The 21,053-nt window shown below is 43.4% G+C and overlaps 1 protein-coding gene across 10 annotated transcripts in view; it reads left to right on the top strand.

Annotated features, from left to right (window-relative positions):
• The window catches only part of LOC306928533 (RNA-binding protein Musashi homolog 2), a 324,724-nt gene that overhangs the window by 170,480 nt on the left and 133,191 nt on the right, over positions 1-21,053 (top strand). For all 10 annotated transcript variants that reach the window (XM_079508745.1, XM_079508740.1, XM_079508741.1 and 7 more), the window contains one exon: positions 9,846-9,894. In XM_079508745.1, the coding sequence (XP_079364871.1) occupies positions 9,846-9,894 (49 nt within the window). The remainder of the gene's footprint in view (positions 1-9,845; positions 9,895-21,053) is intronic.

Here is a 21,053-nt window from a genome sequence, read left to right as displayed (position 1 = left end):
GAGCTTGTAGATCTGCTATTTTTCAATAGCTAAATTATAACATAATGTTTAAAACGCTAACGCTAACGTGACATGGATGCGTTCCAGGTCTCAATGGATTAAGCGTAATCTAACAAAACCACTGCAGGTATTAGGATATTTGCCATTGTGAGTGGAATGAATGCTATTCAGCTCAAGCTAACACATTTCTTTAATCATTCATCTTCACACATGGGAAGGTTCCCATTCAAAAAGATGGCAAACAAAGCCTCTTACTCTAATGATGAGTTACAATGAGGAAGCAGACACTAACCTCTTCACTTCATTGCCAGTTGGGAGGTGAGGTGACAAAGATACCTTCATGGAAGTGTTTCACTGTTTTTTAGTTATTGCGACCGAAGGTCGCAGTTAACTATTGAAACCATGCGTTTTTGTCACGTCATCTAACTCACTCAATCTGTCCCTCACAATCCCCATATACGGGAATGTCCCCATATATGGTTGTGATATCACGTCTAGTCACGTCTCCAAGACACGCTATATATGGTCATGAACCCTGATTGTGATATCACGTCTAGTCACGTCTCCAAGACACGCTATATATGGTCATGAACCCTGATTGTGATATCACGTCTAGTCACGTCTCCAAGACACGCTATATATGGTCATGAACCCTGATTGTGATATCACGTCTAGTCACGTCTCCAAGACACACTATATATGGCCAGGAACCCTGGTTTGTCATTTTGCATTTCTTGGTCAAAGTTGATCCCAAGCCAAATCACGAAAGCTTTCTCAATAATGCGGAAGTGGATCCTCTCAGTTGTTTGTATTAGGAGTAGTATTGCACTGTAACTACGGTGTAACTGTGAAATATTAACGAATTAATTAATTAATACAAAAATGTCTTAAGGCTCTTGGGGGCAATGAAGTTTAGTTGAAAGTGTAAGTGATAAACATCATAAGATTTGTGTTTAATACTGGATTAGGTTATAGTCACAGTATAACACTGAAGCTGCTTTGAAGTTGTCAGTTCCTGTGAATTCTCACTCTGAATAAAAGTACTATATTTCTGCGACATTTAACAGCTGCTACTTGGTCATAAAAGGCATATAGTGTCACACTAACAGATATATATGGTAAGATAAAGCGTCATTGATCCCAAGGGGGAGATAACAGACAGGGCAGGGCACAGGTACGAGGAAAGGCTTTCCTGTATTATTACATTGTGTTTAGTGAAGAAGAAATTGGTCTTGACTTGGCTGTGTGTGTACAGTTGGGTGCCACCGATATTGTCCCTTATCATTTGACCCATTTAGGCCTGACCTCAACATTTAAAAAAAATCCTTGTAAATCCTCCAGTTTTCTGAAATAAATATTTTCACGATTTTTCAAAAATAGCAGACCTACAAGCTCGTAGCGCGCCACTCGGTGGCGCGCTATGAGCTTGTAGATCTGCTATTTTTCAATAGCTAAATTATAACATAATGTTTAAAACACCAAAAGGGGTTCCCGCCCCAAAATGGGTTAACTGTCCTTTTGCGCAGATCACGCAAACCTCAGCAAAAAGAAAAGGACAATATCGATGGCCTCCAACTGTAAATAACATGGCTGGTTTATTATGTATTAGGCCACATGTGTTATGTTTTGATGGGACACAGTGCCTACTGTGTTATTGTTAATGTATTATAAATACATTGTAAGATGTGCGCACAATGCTTGATGGTCTTGCAAGGTACCGCACGCAATTCTGAGCGGATTTCCATCATTCAAATGTCTCTGTAATCTGCAACGTTTGATTGTTAGTTCCTTCTGTCAGTTATGTTTTTATCATCAGCCAATTTAAGTACCACTTGAAATGTAAGTGCCATCTTTGAGAGAGAGAGAGAGAGAGAGAGAGAGAGAGAGAGAGAGAGAGAGAGAGAGAGTGAGTTATTGGCTGTGATACAATGTCTACGTCTCCTCTCTGACTAAGAGATGTAGCCTAGTAATTGATTATGTTTTAAAATGTGATTGTTTTGTTATAGTGTTGTTGCTGTCCATGGTGCTGAGGGAACACAGGAAGAGTCTGTAGGATCTACTGTATAGAGTGTGATTATAGGGTGATATAACTTATGATAAGAGCTCATTGTGTACCGATTGGTATCTGAAATGGGCACACACTTGTATGTGTCTCTTTATATGCGTCAGTGCACCACTGTGTGTAGAAGAGACGGGTGCTGTTGTGATCTTTATTTTCGGAACCGAAATTGAATTGAATCGGGGGATACCAAAATATTCTATTGTTGACAGTTTTAACGGAGAAGGTGGAGCAGCTAAAGTAAGCTACAAAATGTGGATGATGATAACAGACAATTTGAATTCCACAGGGTTTGGGGCGGAAGAGGGACAGTGTGGGGCAAGTGACAATGAGGTGGAAGCATTTGAAAGGGCAAGCCACCAGACAGCATATACACCACAGCCAGGCCAAAAGCCCACAGATGAAACGGTGTAGAATATACAGTTACTTTCCAACACTGCAGCAAGGTCTGATGACACACTGCAAGAGCCACCTTGAAAGAAAAAGTGTTAAGTGCAACAGACAACCAGAGCAGAGATGTTCAAATGCCCATGAGACTCTGTTGAACCGTGAAACATAGAGGGCAGATATGCAGATCCGTCTGGGAAATGAACAAATACAGCTGTGGCTGCTTCGCACGCACGCACGCACGCACGCACGCACGCACGCACGCACGCACGCACGCACGCACGCACGCACGCACGCACGCACACACACACACACACACACACACACACACACACACACACACACACTCATACACAGCAGATAGTAGATTTACCCTTTATGTCCTTTGCAACCAACTCATACTTGGAAACCTTGTTCTCAAATTCTGCTTCATTCTGTGCTGTCTTTCCAACCTCCATGATCTATTTCCATCCCTTTCAGAATATCATCTGACCCTGACCATCTACTGTATGATCATTACTATGTTGACATTTTGTGGGAAGACTTAAGAGAAAGGGCGAGTACAGTTATTTGAATTGGATGTGTGCTTGTTTGAAATCCAGTGTGATCATTTCAGTCCTTTGATTTATTGTCATAAGGGTCCATTTTTACTCTTTCAGGTACACACAGGCGAGAATGCCAATTGACTTGGCCAGTGCAGAGGCATCGTTCCAAATTAATCCTCTGTGTTAAACGGTTTGCTCCTGGGCACATGGTTTGCTCACCTCTGCAATTACTGTTTTAACAGCAAACCTTGCCTGAGAATAAGGGAGGTGTTTCTATGGATGCAGGCATAGTCCATTTTGAAAGAAACAGGAGGACCTCTGTAGTGTGGAGAGGAAAGCCCCATTAACAACATGACTCCATAATGAGTATTGTCCTGCAGCATGGCAATAGAAGACGTGTGTTATTGACGGACAAGGCCAAGGTTATAAGCACCTCTAGAAAACTCACAGCATACTGTGTTGACTTGAAAAGCATCAGTGAGGCGATAAGGCATGACCGAGCTCTCCATCTTACCAAGGCCATGTAAAAGCACCAGATTTCATCGCTTTAAAAAAAAATAAGTTGTCATTTTTGGTTTTTCCATGGTCAGCAATAAGCCATTTTTCTTCAGGTTCAGGGTCAGGTTTATTTTTGTCATATGTATAAATACAGCGTATAAATACAATGAAAATCATTGTGCTCCAAGCACTCTGTCTTCAGACAATATACACAAGAACACTATAGTGCAAACAAACAAACAAGGAAGTGCAAGCTTTCAAAATAACTGTGGTATTTGAATGCATAATACATGCATTCCCCATAATTCAGGACACTTCACCAAAGTAAACAATCTTAGCAAATATAGCCTACCAGTGGTCAAATCGACCGTGGTGCATCCGGCTTTGTCGAGCGTCTACACAAACACAATTGGCCAGTGTTCGGGGGAAGCAAGCCAGGCCGGGGAGGGTGATAATAGTCACTATAAGTGATTCTACGGCCTGGGGCAGGCGGGCAGGAGGACTAGGATGAAGGCTCTACATCCTCCCGGTGTGGGCTCCTCACTAGTCATAGGTCAGTAGGATACAACAGCAGTGACAACACAGAAATGTGTGTGGGGAGGATCAATTGGCATAATGACTTAATTGGGGAGAAAAAGAGGCTTAAAAGCAACAAACAAACTAATATATATTATATATATATATATATATATATATAGAGAGAGAGAGAGAGAGAGAGAGAGAGAGAGTTATATAGATATATATATAGATATTTTATAGATATAATATGCATAAAAATGAAGATGTGTATGACAGCTTTGTATGAATTAGGCTGTTTGGGAGGCATACAAGTGGTGTTATTTTTGGTTTTGACACTAGGAATGCTGCATTTTTAAATACTACACAAGGGCTTAAGAGTATAATTCTGGAGGCATTACTCGATCACAGAGAAGTTTCGGCTGGCTCTCTGGGTAATGTATCACAATTTTATGGCAGCTCTTTGTATCGTGGCCTCAGAAATGAAGGGCTTTCTAATTGCGTAGTCGTCGTTCCGAAGGCTACTCTCATTGCCATGAGAGAATACACGCCAACCGTTACAACAGTGCTCGCAGGCATCCTGACATGACGTGCAAAATTCCCTGTTAGAATATACATCACTTTCACATCACCATAGCGACCTCCTTGGATGCTGAGCAGGAGACCTCATAAATATGTAATCCTGACAGATTTGAGGAATTGTCTTTTTCAAATGTTGCTCTCAAGCCATTTTGTTAATGTCAACAGGAAGGAAAGTTACTGGAATAAGTGGTGACATTCTGCCTGTGGCGACTATCATTAGTAATTACATATGCAAGGACTTATGTTAGCCGGCTGCCCCAAACCACTTGAATAAAAAATAAATTCAGTCACTTTCGTTGCAAAGTTAGGTGTCATATAAACAGATGAATCGTATACTGTAACCGTACCTGCTCACTTGCGCTTTTATGTTTAGTAGTAATTCCTTATGCAGTTTTGTGTGATCGCGCACACACACACACACACATACACACACACGCAATATTGATGACATCAGGGATCTCCATATATGGGCTTAACTGCGACAGCAGGTCGCATTTACTATATATCCATCCCTAATGATGTCACCTGATGTCACGATGACCTGGGCACCATATATGGGGGCTGATGTCATGTGATGTCACGATGACCTGGTCACCTGCAGGCTTGCCTGGGCTGACCAAGGGGCGACCAGTCACGTGATGTCACGATGACCTGGGGGCTTGCCTGGGGTGTCCAACCAACCAACACACACTGATGGGCAATGCTGCGGTCGCAATTATTTTTCTCCTGATTAGGTTCACCAATATAAAAAAGACTATTCCGTTTTGAAGAGAAATAATGTGCCTCGCTTCATTGAACACGGCTTGCTTGGTCTCAACTGTGCATTGAACATGAGAAAAGTATTGTTATATAGTCTTTTACTTCAGAATTCAAAATCAGAATAGCATTTTGTGGAGCTAAAGTTTGGCCCTCTGCTCCTTGTTAAAGTGACAGTTGTAAAAACCACTCGAGCGTCGTTGCAGCTTGTGGTTTCAAGACAATGACTTGACTTCCTCCGTAGAAGAATACTTGAAGGCTTGTCACTTAATATTGGCTCATTCATTGTCACTGTCATATCTGTGTTAATTTTCCGGCATTGTAAAATAACATTAGACACCATTGAAGGGGAGAATGCAAACAGTGGCTTTTAATGTATCCGGAAAATAATATTTTAAGTGTACATATTTATTATAATAATGTCGATTGGTCCCAAGTTAAAATGTCTCAAAACTTGAATATACAAATAATACAAAATTGAAATGGTCAACTTTGGCTAGAATGGCCACTTCACCACACCACACAACACTCCCACCTTACACCAATGTTAGCAAGCGGAGGAACACAACCATTTTTGATGTCCTTAAAATGCATAGGTTGTACTCATTTGATAGAAACTGGACAAGATCACTTGCCAAGATCCTGAAACCTAAATCTTAAATAAATGTTAGAACATGTCTCCATCAGTGACCCCCTTTACATCTCTTTTTAATCTTGCGTTATTGATGCTCTCTCAAATGTATTTCTTTATTTATTAATTAAGACATTTGAAATAACTTAACTACTTTCAACCTTGGTCATTATAAACAAAGATCTTCAAAAAAAAATCTATAGGCTGACAACTAATCACATTATGAGCTTGTAGAGCAGCTATTTTGGCATAACACCGTCGTACAGTACAATGGCGTATAAAGTAGGGCATAGGTGGTTAAGAGGTCAAGTGGATTATGTCATGTAGGTTTATATGAAGAAAGGGTACCTCGAACAGCTACAGCAAAGTCTAAGTAAACGATGCACAGCCTTGAGTCTCCGGGAGGTTCTTCAGTGAAGAAGGGTTTGACTCTGGTTTGGTTAAAGAGCTTCCATACCTTCATTGTGGAGAGTGCACCTTCTGAATGCTCGAGAGGTGTTTGAGTGCATATACCACACACTGAAATGGACTTTTGCCCTTTTCTTCATTGTGACAAAAGGCCAGACACTTCACTGGAGCTCCCAGTCCCTTTTTACATAGTGATAAGACAGCCATTATCCTTTGAACCTTTCTTCTGAGCTTGGAGAAAAGGAAGAGTGAAAGAGAAGGAGGGAGGTGTTTTCTTTTTTTGGGGCGGGTTGGGAGTCAGAGACAGACTTATTCCCTGGAGTGAGCCTCACTTCTGCATGAGGGTCTTTTTGTGAGCAGCAAAGAGGTCCTTAACCCTCTCAGATGGAGCCACACAGTGTTCTGCTTGAATAACTGCCTTGAAAAGCCTTGAAGCACAGATGTTTCTGTAGAGTCTGGAGGAGAGAGCGAGAGAGAGAGAGAGAGAGAGAGAGAGAGAGAGAGAGAGAGAGAGAGAGAGAGAGAGAGAGAGAGAGAGAGAGAGAGAGAGAGAGAGAGAGAGAGAGAGAGAGAGAGAGAGAGAGAGAGAGAGAGAGAGAGGAAGGAAGGGAAAACATAATAATGCTAAAGTGAGACGTCACATGTTGTGCATCCACTCTCTATGCACAACATGATCCAACACCACATTATAGAGTACATCTGTGTTCAACAGAGTTAAACTGGGATTGGTGGGGGAGGTGGTGTACAGTATGTATAGTGTAATTACTGTCCCAATAAGTGCCCTGTACTGTATCATCATTTTATGAATAAAAATAATAAATAAAATACTTTGGCTTTCAAAATATACATTGTAGCAAATCTTCAGTATGAGCAAAGTCCAGACATTGGCTGAACTAAATATAATATTGTAAAGAAGACTTAAGAGCCCCATCTTGTAAAATGGTGCAAACATGCAGTTTCATTGCTAATTTGCTAGTTTCCAACCAACGTCATTTATTTTCACACTGGGCGTGAAAATCTGTGTGGGTCTTAAAATGAGGTGTGGTTGGCTGCTCTGACTTGGGGCCCTATCTTGCACCACCCCTTATCCATACACTTATTTGCCATTTTTTATGCTATTTTGAAAAACCTTTTAAAATAGTTCAACTAGCCAATCTACATTGACATGTTGTGAGCTTGTAGATCGGCTATTTTAACTATTTTAAAAGGTTTTTCAAATAAGTTTAGGGATAAGTGGTGGGGCTCAGCGCTGCATTGCCTTGCTGTTTAACCCATTTAGGCCTGACGTCGAAATTTAATTTTTTTTTTTCCTAAATCATGACAATTTTCTGAAAGATTTGATGCACATTTTAACGATTTTTCAAAAAATAGCAGACCTACAAGTTCATAGCGCGCCACTCGGTGGCGCGCTATGAGCTTGTAGATCTGCTATTTTTCAATAGCTAAATTATAACATAATGTTTAAAACACCAAAAGGGGTTCCCGCCCAAAATGGGTTAAAGTGTACATTAAATAATAGATTTAGAGCGTGTTACACTGCTGCTTGCAATCCAAATTCATCTAAATTCAACACATCACCCACGTTTAATGATCTGGACAAAAATATAGCCTATTGCATTGTTGGCACCAGCCAACAATGTGCTGGGAGGCACCAACATTTTAAATACTTTTCATGCTCAGAAACGGCAAATAAACCATTTTTCAAGTATTTTATTTGTCATTTTTCCTAAAATATATAGCCTCGTATAAGAATATGACTTTTGTCAATGCATTTTTATCAATCAATCAATCAATCAATCAAAAATCACACCTGTGTGAAGTGAGGGGCACTCTTATCATCATACATCATCAAATTTGATGATTTGAAATCACAATTTGCGTCCTCACTTTTGTCTTCAATATTTGTGTTTACACAATGTTTGTGTTTACACAAACACTCAAAACTGGCCATTCATTGTAATGACATTCAATGTTTGTGTTAGGACAATGTTTACACAAACCCTCAAAGCTGGGCATAGGAGGGGCTAGCGGCCCTCAAAAATGGTCTCAGCAGCTTAGTTGTCAGATTATCTATAAAGTCACAGATAAGCTTCACTAAAGACTTGATCTTTCAAGTGATCTCTGTTTCTCCGGCACTGAAACCATCTATGGTATAAAACGTATTCAATGTGTGTGAGTGAATTCATGACGGAGGATAATTAATTACTACAAGGGACTTATCAGTAACTGGAATAGATAGATGCACGTTGCTGGAGTCCATGCAATTATTGCCAACGGTATTTCATAATCTCTTTTGGAATTATTGCGAGGAGGCGCGTTGTAGAAAATGGAAAAAAAGAAACAACACTGGCAGCCGTATTGGATTTGCGAGCCGTGCAGTGCATACCAGGATTGTACAAGGCCCTGTGCCAGCGTCCTGAATGGCAGTAGGTTGGCATGGACAAGCCCCTGTGCCAGCGTCCTGAATGGCAGTAGGTTGGCATGGACAATATGCCAGGCATCTCTGGCTCGCCCTGCCGTCCAGACGCTCCTTTTTATCCAATCAGACAGTTCGGCCCGAGCTAGTCCACTCCTCGCCCTCACCTGGCTTCTCCCAAGCTTCCGCTTTATAAGCCAACATGCAGAAAAGCAAGCATGCTCACGCGTGCCATAGTGCACGCGCACACACACACACACACACACACACACACACACACACACACACACACACACACACACACACGTACGTCCTATGCAGAGACAAATCCATCCCGAGGGCACAAGAGGCTCCCTGTACAGTTACAGTACATCACCTATGGCGACAGTAAACAGAGTGCAAGCAGCATCCAGCCTAGTGACATCCACCCCCCCCCCCCCCCGCCCCCGCCATCTCTATGTCTCTATGACTACTTCTGTTCTATGCCACTCTGTCTTCTTTATTACACCCCCCCCGACCCCACCCCACCCCCAACCAGACAAAATCACCAGCCAAATGAGCTTGCCTCAATCTGTTTTTTAAGCACTTCTTCTGAATTATAGCAAGCAGGCGGGCGCCTAGAAATCTGTTTCGCAGAGAAGCGTGAAGATAAACAATCGCTGTCTGTCTTTGTGCAGCTTTATTGGACACAATGATGGTTGATATCATGCCACTGCTGTGGCTGCGAGAGCAGGACGGGCTCCATTTGTCCCGGGCTCCTGTGGTGCGATGTCTCTGTCTCGCCGCTTTAGTCTAGTTTTTTTTATTTGTTGGCGAAATTGTCAGGATATTCATAGTCATCATAGTTTATATTTTGTTTTTATTTAGTTTTCCTCAGTGGAAGAAAAGGTAGTCGACGGACATTTTTCGTCATACTTTTCGTCGACAAAATCAAGTGTTGATTGTACTACATTTTCCGTTCCACAGGTTGTTATTACTGTTCATCCTCTGTGCTATAATACACTCCATTTATCTGGTTGTATGTATGTTTTTTCTTTTGTCTTCCAGGTAGATGACGCCATGCTTATGTTTGATAAAACCACTAACAGACATAGAGGTAAGCACCTTGATCCACTTGCACTCTCTCTCTTCCCGCTTTTTGCCTCTCTCTTTTGTCTTATATGTGTGAGTCTGTGTGACTAGAATGGTCATTTGGTGTCATTTCTCCCGCGAGATAAACAATTCCACTTCACATGATGGTATCAGCTGAACCATCTGTCCCAGAATAGATTAGCAAAAAGCAAAGCAGCATGTTAAAGGAATCAATAAGCTGGTACCGCTTTTAGAATGTTTTGGGGTGATGGATGGTGTGTGTGTGTGTGTGTGTGTGTGTGTGTGTGTGTGCGCGTGCGTGTGTGCGTAAGTGCATGCGTGCACGCGTGTGTGCGTCCATGTCTGCACACGGGTGCTTTGTGTGTGCCTGCTATTGATGTGAGTGTTTCAGAGAGGTGCATAAAGGGTGCAAAGATTGCAGAGTGGCGGGTGTTGTGCTGTCAGATTACAGCATGAGATAAAGAGCCGGAGAGAAGCAGTGGATTTATCTTTGCCTCTTATCGTCTCTTAACCGTAGATTAGCCGAGGCCCCTCGCTGAAGCAGAGGACTTTACAAAGACAGGTTGCATCCCCTGCAAAAACATGCATTCGCCATCCAGATCTTAAAACACGAGGCATTGCTAAAAGGCCTGATGTTCCCTTGATAAAACACATACGTGTGTACAATATGTAATGGTCAGCACGTTGCAAAAGACCCTCCTCAGGCATTGTGGTGTACCCACTGAAGGACATGATTCCTTAGTTCGGATAATTGTTAACATATTACTTTCTCTTTCATTGTGTGTGTGTGTGTGTGTGTGTGTGTGTGTGTGTGTGTGTGTGTGTGTGTGTGTGTGTGTGTGTGTGTGTGTGTGTGTGTGTGTGTGTGTGTGTGTACGCTCGTGCTCAGGTTCATATTCATTTGTATTTTTATTTGTTGTGTGTGTGTGTGTGTGTGTGTGTGTGTGTGTGTACAGTATGTGCGTGCATGAGTGTGTGCGTGAGCATGTGCACATGCACACGGCCAATAACAGGTACTGGCATATATTTTTCCACGGTAGCAGGGAGCAGACAGATCTTCCGTGTACATCTCACACCAGTCAGTGCGACTGAGCAGCACTGTGCACGCAGCTCCACTATAGATGTAGACATCTGTTGATACTGCGCGGCCAACCCACTGCAGCTTTATAAATGTACAATGAAATTGTACAGACAGTTACTATTGTGTGTATGCGCATGTGTGTGTGTGTGTGTGTGTGTGTGTGTGTGTGTGTGTGTGTGTGTGTGTGTGTGTGTGTGTGTGTGTGTGTGTGTGTGTGTGTGTGTGTGTGTGTGTGTGCGCGTGGTAGTGCACTTTGTGGAGCAGCTCTGTGAGTCTGGTAAACAGTCTCTCAGTGTGGGAGATGTGAACTATAGTGGAAGTGATCTATGACTTTCAGAGCGTTTTGATCTATTGTGACAGAACGTAGTGTGGGGTCTGCTTTGAGACGAAAGGCCTCTTCTCTCTTCTCCGTATTATCTTTGAGTCTCTGGCTCTCTTCCTCTCTCCCACACTGCCAGTGGCTCCGTGAATGGCAATGGAGCCACACTCGGCTGTGTATTAGGTGTTTGCCTTTGGGCTGCAATGCCCTTCAAATGGAGACAATGACGGATAAACAGCCTTCCTGGCAATTTTTTCTGATGGCAGGGGAACAGATCCCTGCTAAGTGTGAAACAATAGCAGGGGGCAGTTCTATCTGCAGGGGGTATTTGTAACCAGTGATTTTACAGTTGTATTCCTTTCCCTGGTCATTGTTTTCCTCTTAGCTTAAGCAATTGCTTTTCACTTTACAACCCAAGTGTGTTGTTCAGCCCTGTGATACTACTCATTGTGTTGTTCAGCCCTGTGATACTACTCATTGTGTTGTTCAGCCCTGTGATACTACTCATTGTGTTGTTCAGCCCTGTGATACTACTCATTGTGTTGTTCAGCCCTGTGATACTACTCATTATTCAGCCCTGTGATACTACTCATTGTGTTGTTCAGCCCTGTGATACTACTCATTGTGTTGTTCAGCCCTGTGATACTACTCATTGTGTTGTTCAGCCCTGTGATACTACTCATTGTGTTGTTCAGCCCTGTGATACTACTCATTGTGTTGTTCAGCCCTGTGATACTACTCATTGTGTTGTTCAGCCCTGTGATACTACTCATTGTGTTGTTCAGCCCTGTGATACTACTCATTGTGTTGTTCAGCCCTGTGATACTACTCATTGTGTTGTTCAGCCCTGTGATACTACTCATTGCACGACTGCTTGTGGCTCAATGGCCCTTGCAGTACAGTATATGCATGGCTTAGCAACTTAATAGATGACTAAATACCGTTGGAAATGGCATGGATTTTCTCTATAATGTACAAATAGGTAATGATTTGCAAGGTGTTTTCTCAAACGATGTCAATAAAAGATGAGCCAGTGACATCAGAACAATCCACAAAGCCAAAACTATGGAGGTATCTACACGCAAAACTACCTTTTTTATTTTATTACAGGCATATATATTTGGATATATATATTTACAGAGGTAATATGCCCAATTTAGCAGTGAAAATGGCCAGCCTGATGGAGGGGAAAGGAACTGGTCAGAATAACGTGTTCCTTCCACGCGCTACGTCCGGCCGGGGAAACCCCCCCCTGTCGTGTGAAAAGATGCAGACTCCTCATGCATAGAAGGAAGCATGAGGTCAGTCCGCTGCCCCCCCAGGTTGGCAGAGGAAGTGTAGCGCCCAGGATTACATTAGATAATTGACACTGGGTGAAAAAATGGGTTGCAAAATCGTGGGATATAAAAAAAAAGTAGTGAAAATCAGAAAGTAAATCTAAAATGTCAATGTGGACCTCTAAAATGAACCATATAGGCATGTGTCTCGCTGCTGTTACCAAATGAAACAGTTCTGTTCAACATGGGCCATTCACTATGAACTTAGGCACCTACATGTCTTTGTAAAGGTTAAATTATTTTGCCAATGCACGCTTTCTGGAACATACCAAATACCGTACTCTATAGCAGAGATAGAGTTGAGTTGAGTTTATATGAGAGGAGAAAAAATATTGGCTGTTGTGGTACAGGAAGCACTGCGTATGCAGTATTTTATTTACAGTATAATGTAGTCTGGGAGAGTGGGTCTCTAGGCTTCAACGACTTACTGAGAACTGGAAAGTCGATGTCACATGGGCATTATGTGAACGTGCTTCGCCGATGTAATTCACTGGCTTTTAATTGCTTTAGATTAGAGTGATATTATAGAGCCATGGTTTACTGCAAGTATGTCTTGTGGCTGCCCTGGGCTTGGACAAGGCAACACATCCTACTGTACAGTCCACTAGTGGCTGCATTGTCCTTCACAAGCTCCCTGTGAGGTAACCGCTGCACGACGAAACAACTGCTGGAAAACACAACACAATTCTCTCCTCATTGTTGTATTACTGTCTCTCTCTCTCTCTCTCTCTCTCTCTCTCTCTCTCTCTCTCTCTCTCTCTCACTTCCTTCATTTAATTCACACGTAGAGACATTATTTTCGGCTGCCCACCGCCAGCACCCTGCCCTTCTCTTCTCCATTCCATTCTCTTGCTGGAGGACACTGCTGTAAGCAAAAGCTTCACACAAAGGCACAAGCTGCACATCTCCCTGGCATTTACGGGAGCAGAATAAGGCCAATTGTGTTGGAAATTGAACTCTCTGATGCCTCCCTTCCTGCTGCCGCCGCTCATTGTGGCCGAATGCAGTGTCTTTGGTGAGCAGCTCGGGCCGTCTAGAGGTTGATGCCAGAGGGTGGCTATTGTTCCGTCTTTCACTGCAGCACCCCCCCCCCCCCCCCCTCAACACCCCCTCCCTTCCCTTGCCTCCTCTCCTCTCTCCTGCCACACCTCTATCTCCCCTTCATTTATCCTTCTTCTCCCAACGCCTATTTTCTGTGCAGGGAAGAGCCGGGCAGAAATGAAAAGGCAGGAATAATCATTCTGTACAAAACAATACAGGCACATACATTGTGCACATACATTTTAAACTATGTGTGACTTTGGCATTTTGTGACGGTTTAACTTAGTTCAACACTAAGCTTTGGCGGCGCCAGTGGGACCACCGGGCCCCCCGCCCATCACACTTATTCTGGGGAGAACATATAGCCGATCTTCATCTTGGTGATTGCCTATTTTTGGTGAAGAGATTTGGTGTAACTCATGGCAGTTTTACTTAGAAATCTGGTCAACCACATATCCGAATGGCTCAACGGCTGGCACCGCACTCCCTCGAGGCCTTGCCGTGCGGCACGTTTGAAGTCGTTCGGTCCCATTATATGCACAAGACCTACATGTCCTGTATATGGGCATAGCGGTCAGTTCTGTGGCTGTGGCTCTGGACAACTGGGTCTCCATATACCTATGGGCGTATCGGGTTTGTTTATGGTTATGGTATATGGTTATGGTTATATGGTCTGAATCATAGTGCCATGGCACTCTACTAGAGATTTCACTATGCCACCGCTAGACCAAAGGAGGGAAAAAACACATTAGTTAAGAATAAATATTTTCGTAAACGACTGCCTATCTAAGTCTATCATTTATTTTTGTACCTTTTTGTACTATCCTGCAGGCTGCCATATGATCTATGATCCACAAAGTGATTTTACTTTCAAACACAATTGCCGTTGCCAAGGAGAGTGTTGCTGAGGTGAGACAATGATGTCGTGAAGAGGAGGAGATGGCGACAGTAATGAATAGTGAGGGAGGACTAGAGACAGCGTGGCAGCTACGCCTATCAACCTAAGCACCAGGGATTAATTTGAGAGTTAAAGGAGGTGGTGGCACAGTCCTTTTCCCTGCTCTCCATTCATTAACCACAAGAACCCTAGCGCCCCTGTTCTAACCGTGTCATAATGGGCGAACAAAAAATATCCTTGAGTAACAAAAATAGGCAAACATTAGGCAAAAAATGTAATGAATTTTATGTATTTAAATGTTATAAAATATTTTACGTACAGTGACGTATGCGGTTTAAGTGGTTGATCTATATTCTACCAGACTCTAATTAACCCCTCCTCCACCTCCACATTATCACACTTTTGTCTGTACGGATTCATGTTGAGGAGGAATATACGGCTTAGTGAGCTTTCGCTCATGGTAAATGTATGGAATGCAAATAAGAACATTAGAATTCAGTGCAAAATTATGCTGTTAAAATCATGAGCGATGGATTAATTGGGTCAAACCTGCCTGTGCCATGTGATTCTTTTTACTCATGCACTGCAAAGATCTGTTACCAGAACCCAGTGTCAGTGCATTGAGCAACACGTTGGAGTCAATCCAACTGACAAGAGGATGGCACCGGTGTCTGTTTTACTCCTTCTAAAATACAGCTGGAACACGTTTCCTATCAGCTTTGTTGTTAATGAAACTATTAAACAGGATGATGAAACCCCGGGGAAACTTTCTTTCATTATTCTTATGACTTTACAATGAGTGTGACTGGTTACAGAATTACTAAATTCCTGGTTTGCTTATTTTTGCATGATGCAAGTATTAGTAATGCGAAGCGGCATTGAGAAATAGGAACGGAGGCACGGGGGGTGAATGTGGATCAGTTGTAAGGAAACCGTGGACTGCCAGAGCCACAGAGAAGAGGCCACAGACCAGAGACCTGGTTCCTGGAGAAGAAGGAACTACTTGGCTTTGTGCGCAGATAGAAGCAAAGGGTGTTGAATTTGTTTCTCTGCTGGCTGAATGGTCTGTGTTTGCTCCTGGAAGAGGAACAGAGGGCTGCATTGTGTGTGTTTGTAATCTCTTTACCTTGATCGGCAGCCCAAATGACCAAGTGCAGCTCCCACTGTGAGCTGGCACTAAGGAGACACTGAGTGAGAAACCTAACAAACAAAAACTCTCTGTGTGAGAGTTTGATTAAGTCTAAATACATGTTTATAATGTATTTCTTGGTGTACATTGTACAGTATGTATTGCCTGCCCAGGCATTAATAATACACATGTTCATTGGTTGTCCAGAATAGGGTTTGGCATTAACATTGAATCTTGTCATCTTTCCTTACTTCTCTCTCTCATAACTTTTCTCACAATTGGTGCTTTGGGCTTAAAATGCACAAGCATGTACCATGTGAAAGGCTACAGTACAGTAATACCAGGTGCCATTAAAATCCCAACCATCTGGCAGAGCTCAGCTGCACTCGTCTCATTGGACAAGGTGGAAAAAAAATAAAATAAAATTAAGTGGCCTCATTATCCTCCCATGCTATGTGGTATATTTTGTTCATTATTCGTGGGTCTGTGTGGGCCACTAACGGAGAGGCCGGACTGTGCCGTTAACAGATTACCAGTTGCTTTCCCAAAAAGCCATAGCATGTGACGTCATATTCCAAACCCCATCGTCGGCCACCGGTATAGAGCGTCGCAGCCCCGCCTCCTACCCTGGCCCAGGAAATGAAACCCAATGCATTATTCTCATAGACATTTCGTAAAGTATTTATTTAAAGACGGTTACGCCGCGGACAAAGCCAACTCGAGTCGTGACAACTCATGACAACACAAACAATATTTTGGACCAAACAAATAATTAGAAAGAAGAAAAAAACGGCAGGTTACAACACTTTTTTTGTTGTTTTTCTTCTTTCTAATTATTTGTTTGGTCCAAAATATTGTTTGTGTTGTCATGAGTTGTCACGACTCGAGTTGGCTTTGTCCGCGGCGTAACCGTCTTTAAATAAATACTTTACGAAATGTCTATGAGAATAATGCATTGGGTTTCATTTCCTGGGCCAGGGTAGGAGGCGGGGCTGCGACGCTCTATGGAGGCTCCAGCATGGCCGACTGGAGCACAGGATGTCTGTCTATAGAGCGGTTGCTGGCTCATTGACTGAGTTGGAGAGCAGGAAGGTGGAGAAGGACTACGACAAAGGAAAAGAGACGGCAGAGAAAGGGAAGCAGTGAGAGGGTGGGTGGAAGTGAGAGAAAGAAGTAAAGTAGAAAAAATGTGTGATGAACACAAAGTAGAGGGTGGAAAAAGGAGAGAGAAAACGAGTGCCTCAGTGGGAAGTCTCCTCCCATCGGTTCCTCTGGCTGGAAGCCGCTGCCAATGGCTTCAAACGAGCGCCAGGCAGTCTAGGCCTCCGCTTCTAGCAATTAGAGATCACTCCAGCGGATGCCTCCTGGCCAGCCTGCAAATCCCTCAAAAAATACCCTCTGATTACGACTGTAGGACACGGCTGTTTACCAAACGGATAGAACACCGCTGGGAGAGACAGAGAGAATATCCCACAATGCTGCCGTTTTTCTCAGAGGTCTGACGAGACCTCCTTTTGCTGAGGCAAAGAGGGGTGTTTTGAGGATAGGATATTTTTTTTGTTTAAAAAAAATAAAAATTGTATGCACTTCACAGGTGAATTACCGTACAAGAGGGAGAAACAGAAGCCGTTGATTTTCTCATGGTGCGCTCACACGGGCAGATGAAACGATGCAAAAAACGCATCACAGCATAATTTGCGGCAGCTTCACGTGTCATAGCTGCGTCGTAGCTTCACGCCGCTGGCTTCCATTGACAATGAATGGTAGGCTGCATCGTTTCATCTGCCCGTGTGAACGCAACATCAGCCAAACCAAAACTCAAAGTCTTGATTCTGTTGGCTGGTCGGTTATGCAACAGGAAAGAACACTTATATTTATTTGGACTGAACTTCACAATATCCTCTCTCTAAAGAGAGACATTATTTCTTGGCTAGTTTTCTACAGTACCAATCCCATTTGAGATGATTGCCTTCCTTTCATTCTCTCCATTGCACAATGATGCTCCTCTGATTCCTGGATGTAATAGATCATATCCAATGGAACAAGATAATGCCCAGTGTTTCAAGATTAGATTAGCAAATTTGTGTTCGGCCCTCGCCTGAGGAACCTAATGTTAGCGATGTGTGTGTGAGACTGTGAATGTTACTTTAAACGGCAGTGCAAATCTATGCACTGTACGCACCTCCACCTATAAGAGGCCTCCACCACTCAGTCACCTCCACCTATAAGAGGCCTCCACCACTCAGTCACCTCCACCTATAAGAGGCCTCCACCACTCAGTCACGTTCAATCACATCCTTGTTGCAACGCACCTCCACCTATAAGAGGCCTCCACCACTCAGTCACGTTCAATCACATCCTTGTTGCAGCTCATCAGCTTCTAGGCAGGGTTGTGGATCCCACAGCTACACTTAAGCTGGCAGTATACTTTAAGCCAAATCACATGTAGGTGTTTACACAGGCCGTTGGACTACTGTTGAATATGGCGCTGTGATGCGGTACAGTATGTCCGTATTACTCACTGCGACTTGATGTGTCAGTTTAACTGCAACTTCATTTGCCGCCGGGTGCCGCAGCGTCTTTTATTTTGAAGAGCCCAAAATGAACCGGAAGCCAAAATCGCCTAAAGCTAATCTGGCGATAACCGATAAGTCATCAGAAGCGTTAATGACGTTAATGGAGCCTGTGAGTCACTTCATGAGTGTATAACAATACAAATAAGGGAAGATAATATCATGAATGCACACACACACACACACACACACACACACACACACACACACACACACACACACACACACACACACACACACAGAGGCGTCTGGGAGAAATGCGAGGCCCTGTGCGATATGTTAGCGCGCGCGATTTTTTTGAATTAATGAATTAATTAATACATACTTCAGTGTATAATTCGACTGCGTTGCGCGGTCGCGCGGCCGATCTACAAGCTCACAACGCGTCGCGCTGCAACGCATTGTGAGCTTGTAGATCTTCTCTGGGGGGGGGGGGGGGGGGGGGGGGGGGGGGGGGGGCGGCTCCAAACCGACCACAGCTTAAATAGGTGAAAAATCAACTGCGACGGAACGGGCTGCGATGCGATTATTGTTTCTTAAAAAAAATAAAAACACTGCCTAGCGCGAGGCCTCGCATGCGCGAGGCCCTGTGCGGCCGCACCACTCGCACTACCCTTGCTGGATGTACAGTAGTCCTGAAACAGATCATCTACTGTAGTCCTTCCCCCTACTCCTCAGGGTGTAGACGTAAAGCACTGGGGGTCCTTGAGGGGGTTCCAGGGGGTCCCCAGCAACACTTTACAACTGTGTTATACTATTCAACGACAGCTGATCTACAAGCTCGTAATGTGACATGTTGTGAGAGCTTGTGGATCAGCTATTGTTTTAAAATTGTGAACATTTTGTGTAGAGCCTTGTGAACATGTTCTGTACCAGCCAGTCATGCAGCCAAGTCATGAAATACTCTGCACCTGTTGAAGGTGCAGAGTGTCCTGTTAGCCTGCACACACCGCTGTATGAAACCAAACCCGTCATTCTGCTTCAATGTCAAATTCAAGGTTGTTTTGCAGTACTGGGAGAGGTTGCATCCAGGGTGTTTGGCCTTCAGCTCTTGACGTGCATTGATTCACTGTGGTTTACGTTGATTATCATGCCAGTCTTTGTCATCATACGCCAACTCCAGCCGCATGTTCCCCTCATTTCCTCACCAAACTGCATACGGCTGTGGTTCGAAGTTGTATGTCACGCCACTGTGGCATAGACTCAGCCGATTCTCATTAAGGCGATGTAAAAAGGACCTGAAAGCAAGAAGTCTACACAATTAGAGAATGTAGAAGAATTATTATTTTGATCAATGTTTTCCTGTCATTAATGGTAAATTGTGGACAAAATCGTATCGAACAATAACAAAATATGCTAAGTCTTGGGTCTGAGAGGCTAAATATCATCAAATGGGGGTCTGTGGCTTAAATGCTGAATAAATAATGGACCTTGATGTGAAAAGGTTTGAAAACCACTGCAGTGGCACTGGAAAACATTGAACAGCTGAAAATCATCATAGATACTGGAGAGTCCTTACAACACTGCCACTTGGTCTAGCCCAGTGTTATTGTGTCTCCCCTGAGACAGACCTGATACTTTAGAACTTGTCAAGTTAGTGACTGAAATGGTCGCCTCTGAATCGTCTCCCTCTACTGTTTCTTTGTCATCACCTCCCGGCACCCTATCCAATATTAGCCCCTGCTATAACAGCCACAGATGGGTTTGGTTTGCAGATGCCATTTCCACAAGCTGAGACAACGCCCCTGATTAGGTTCTACAGTCCTGGCACTGCAGGACCACTATTACCAAGGGGACAGAGGAAGAAGGGCGGCAGGAATTGAGGAAGAACGCCCAGGGTCTTAATCTCTTCCTCGTGTTTATCTTTGCCACCACCAAGTGAGACTGTGTGCCATTTAACCCATTTAGGCCTGACCTCGAAATTAAAAAAAAAATCTTCTAAAAATCCTCCAGTTTTCTGAAATAAATATTTTCACGATTTTTCAAAAATAGCAGACCTACAAGCTCGTAGCGCGCCACTCGGTGGCGCGCTATGAGCTTGTAGATCTGCTATTTTTCAATAGCTAAATTATAACAATGTTTAAAACACCAAAAGGGGATCCCGCCCAAAATTGGTTAAAAACATCCGCTGCTCCCAGTGGCTGGCTGGCTGCATGGAGTCACCTCTGCAGAGGCTTTGAAGGACAAAGTGCAACCAGGGTGGGGGGCATCATGCAGAAAGCTGGCATTCTGGGTACAAAGCAAACCCCTCGGTGTTAACTCTGAGCTAATAAGAAGCATACAAATCACACCCGTGCGAAGTGAGGGGCGCTGATATATTAAAGTCTAACTCATGTTGCTATGATTAAGTGATTAAGTGATGAGTAAATGGTAAATGGTGCATTTATATAGCGCCTTTATCCAAGGCGCTTTACATAGATTGTGCATTACATTCACCCATTCACACACACATTCATACACCGATTGCGGCGGAAGCCATGCAAGGTACCAACCAGCACATCGGGAGCAATTTGGGGTTCAGTGTCTTGCCCAAGGACACTTCGACATGTAGACAGGAGGAGCCGGGATTCGAACCGCCGACCCATGGATCATTGGACGACCTGCTCGACGATGATGTAAAACAAACAGTGTCAAAACAAACATTAAATTCTCTTTATTGTTAATGGCATTTAATGTTTGTGTTAGGGACAAGGTGACGTAAATTTTCCCTTCATTGTCAATGGCGTTTTTAAAACAAACATTGAACTAAAGACAAACATTATTCTGTGTGTTTGCATGTTCTGGA

This window comes from Electrona antarctica, assembly GCF_951216825.1.
Source record: "Electrona antarctica genome assembly, chromosome: 8".
NCBI lineage: Eukaryota > Metazoa > Chordata > Actinopteri > Myctophiformes > Myctophidae > Electrona > Electrona antarctica.
Note: the sequence above shows the minus strand (reverse complement) of the source record. Positions and strands in the feature narration are given on the sequence as shown.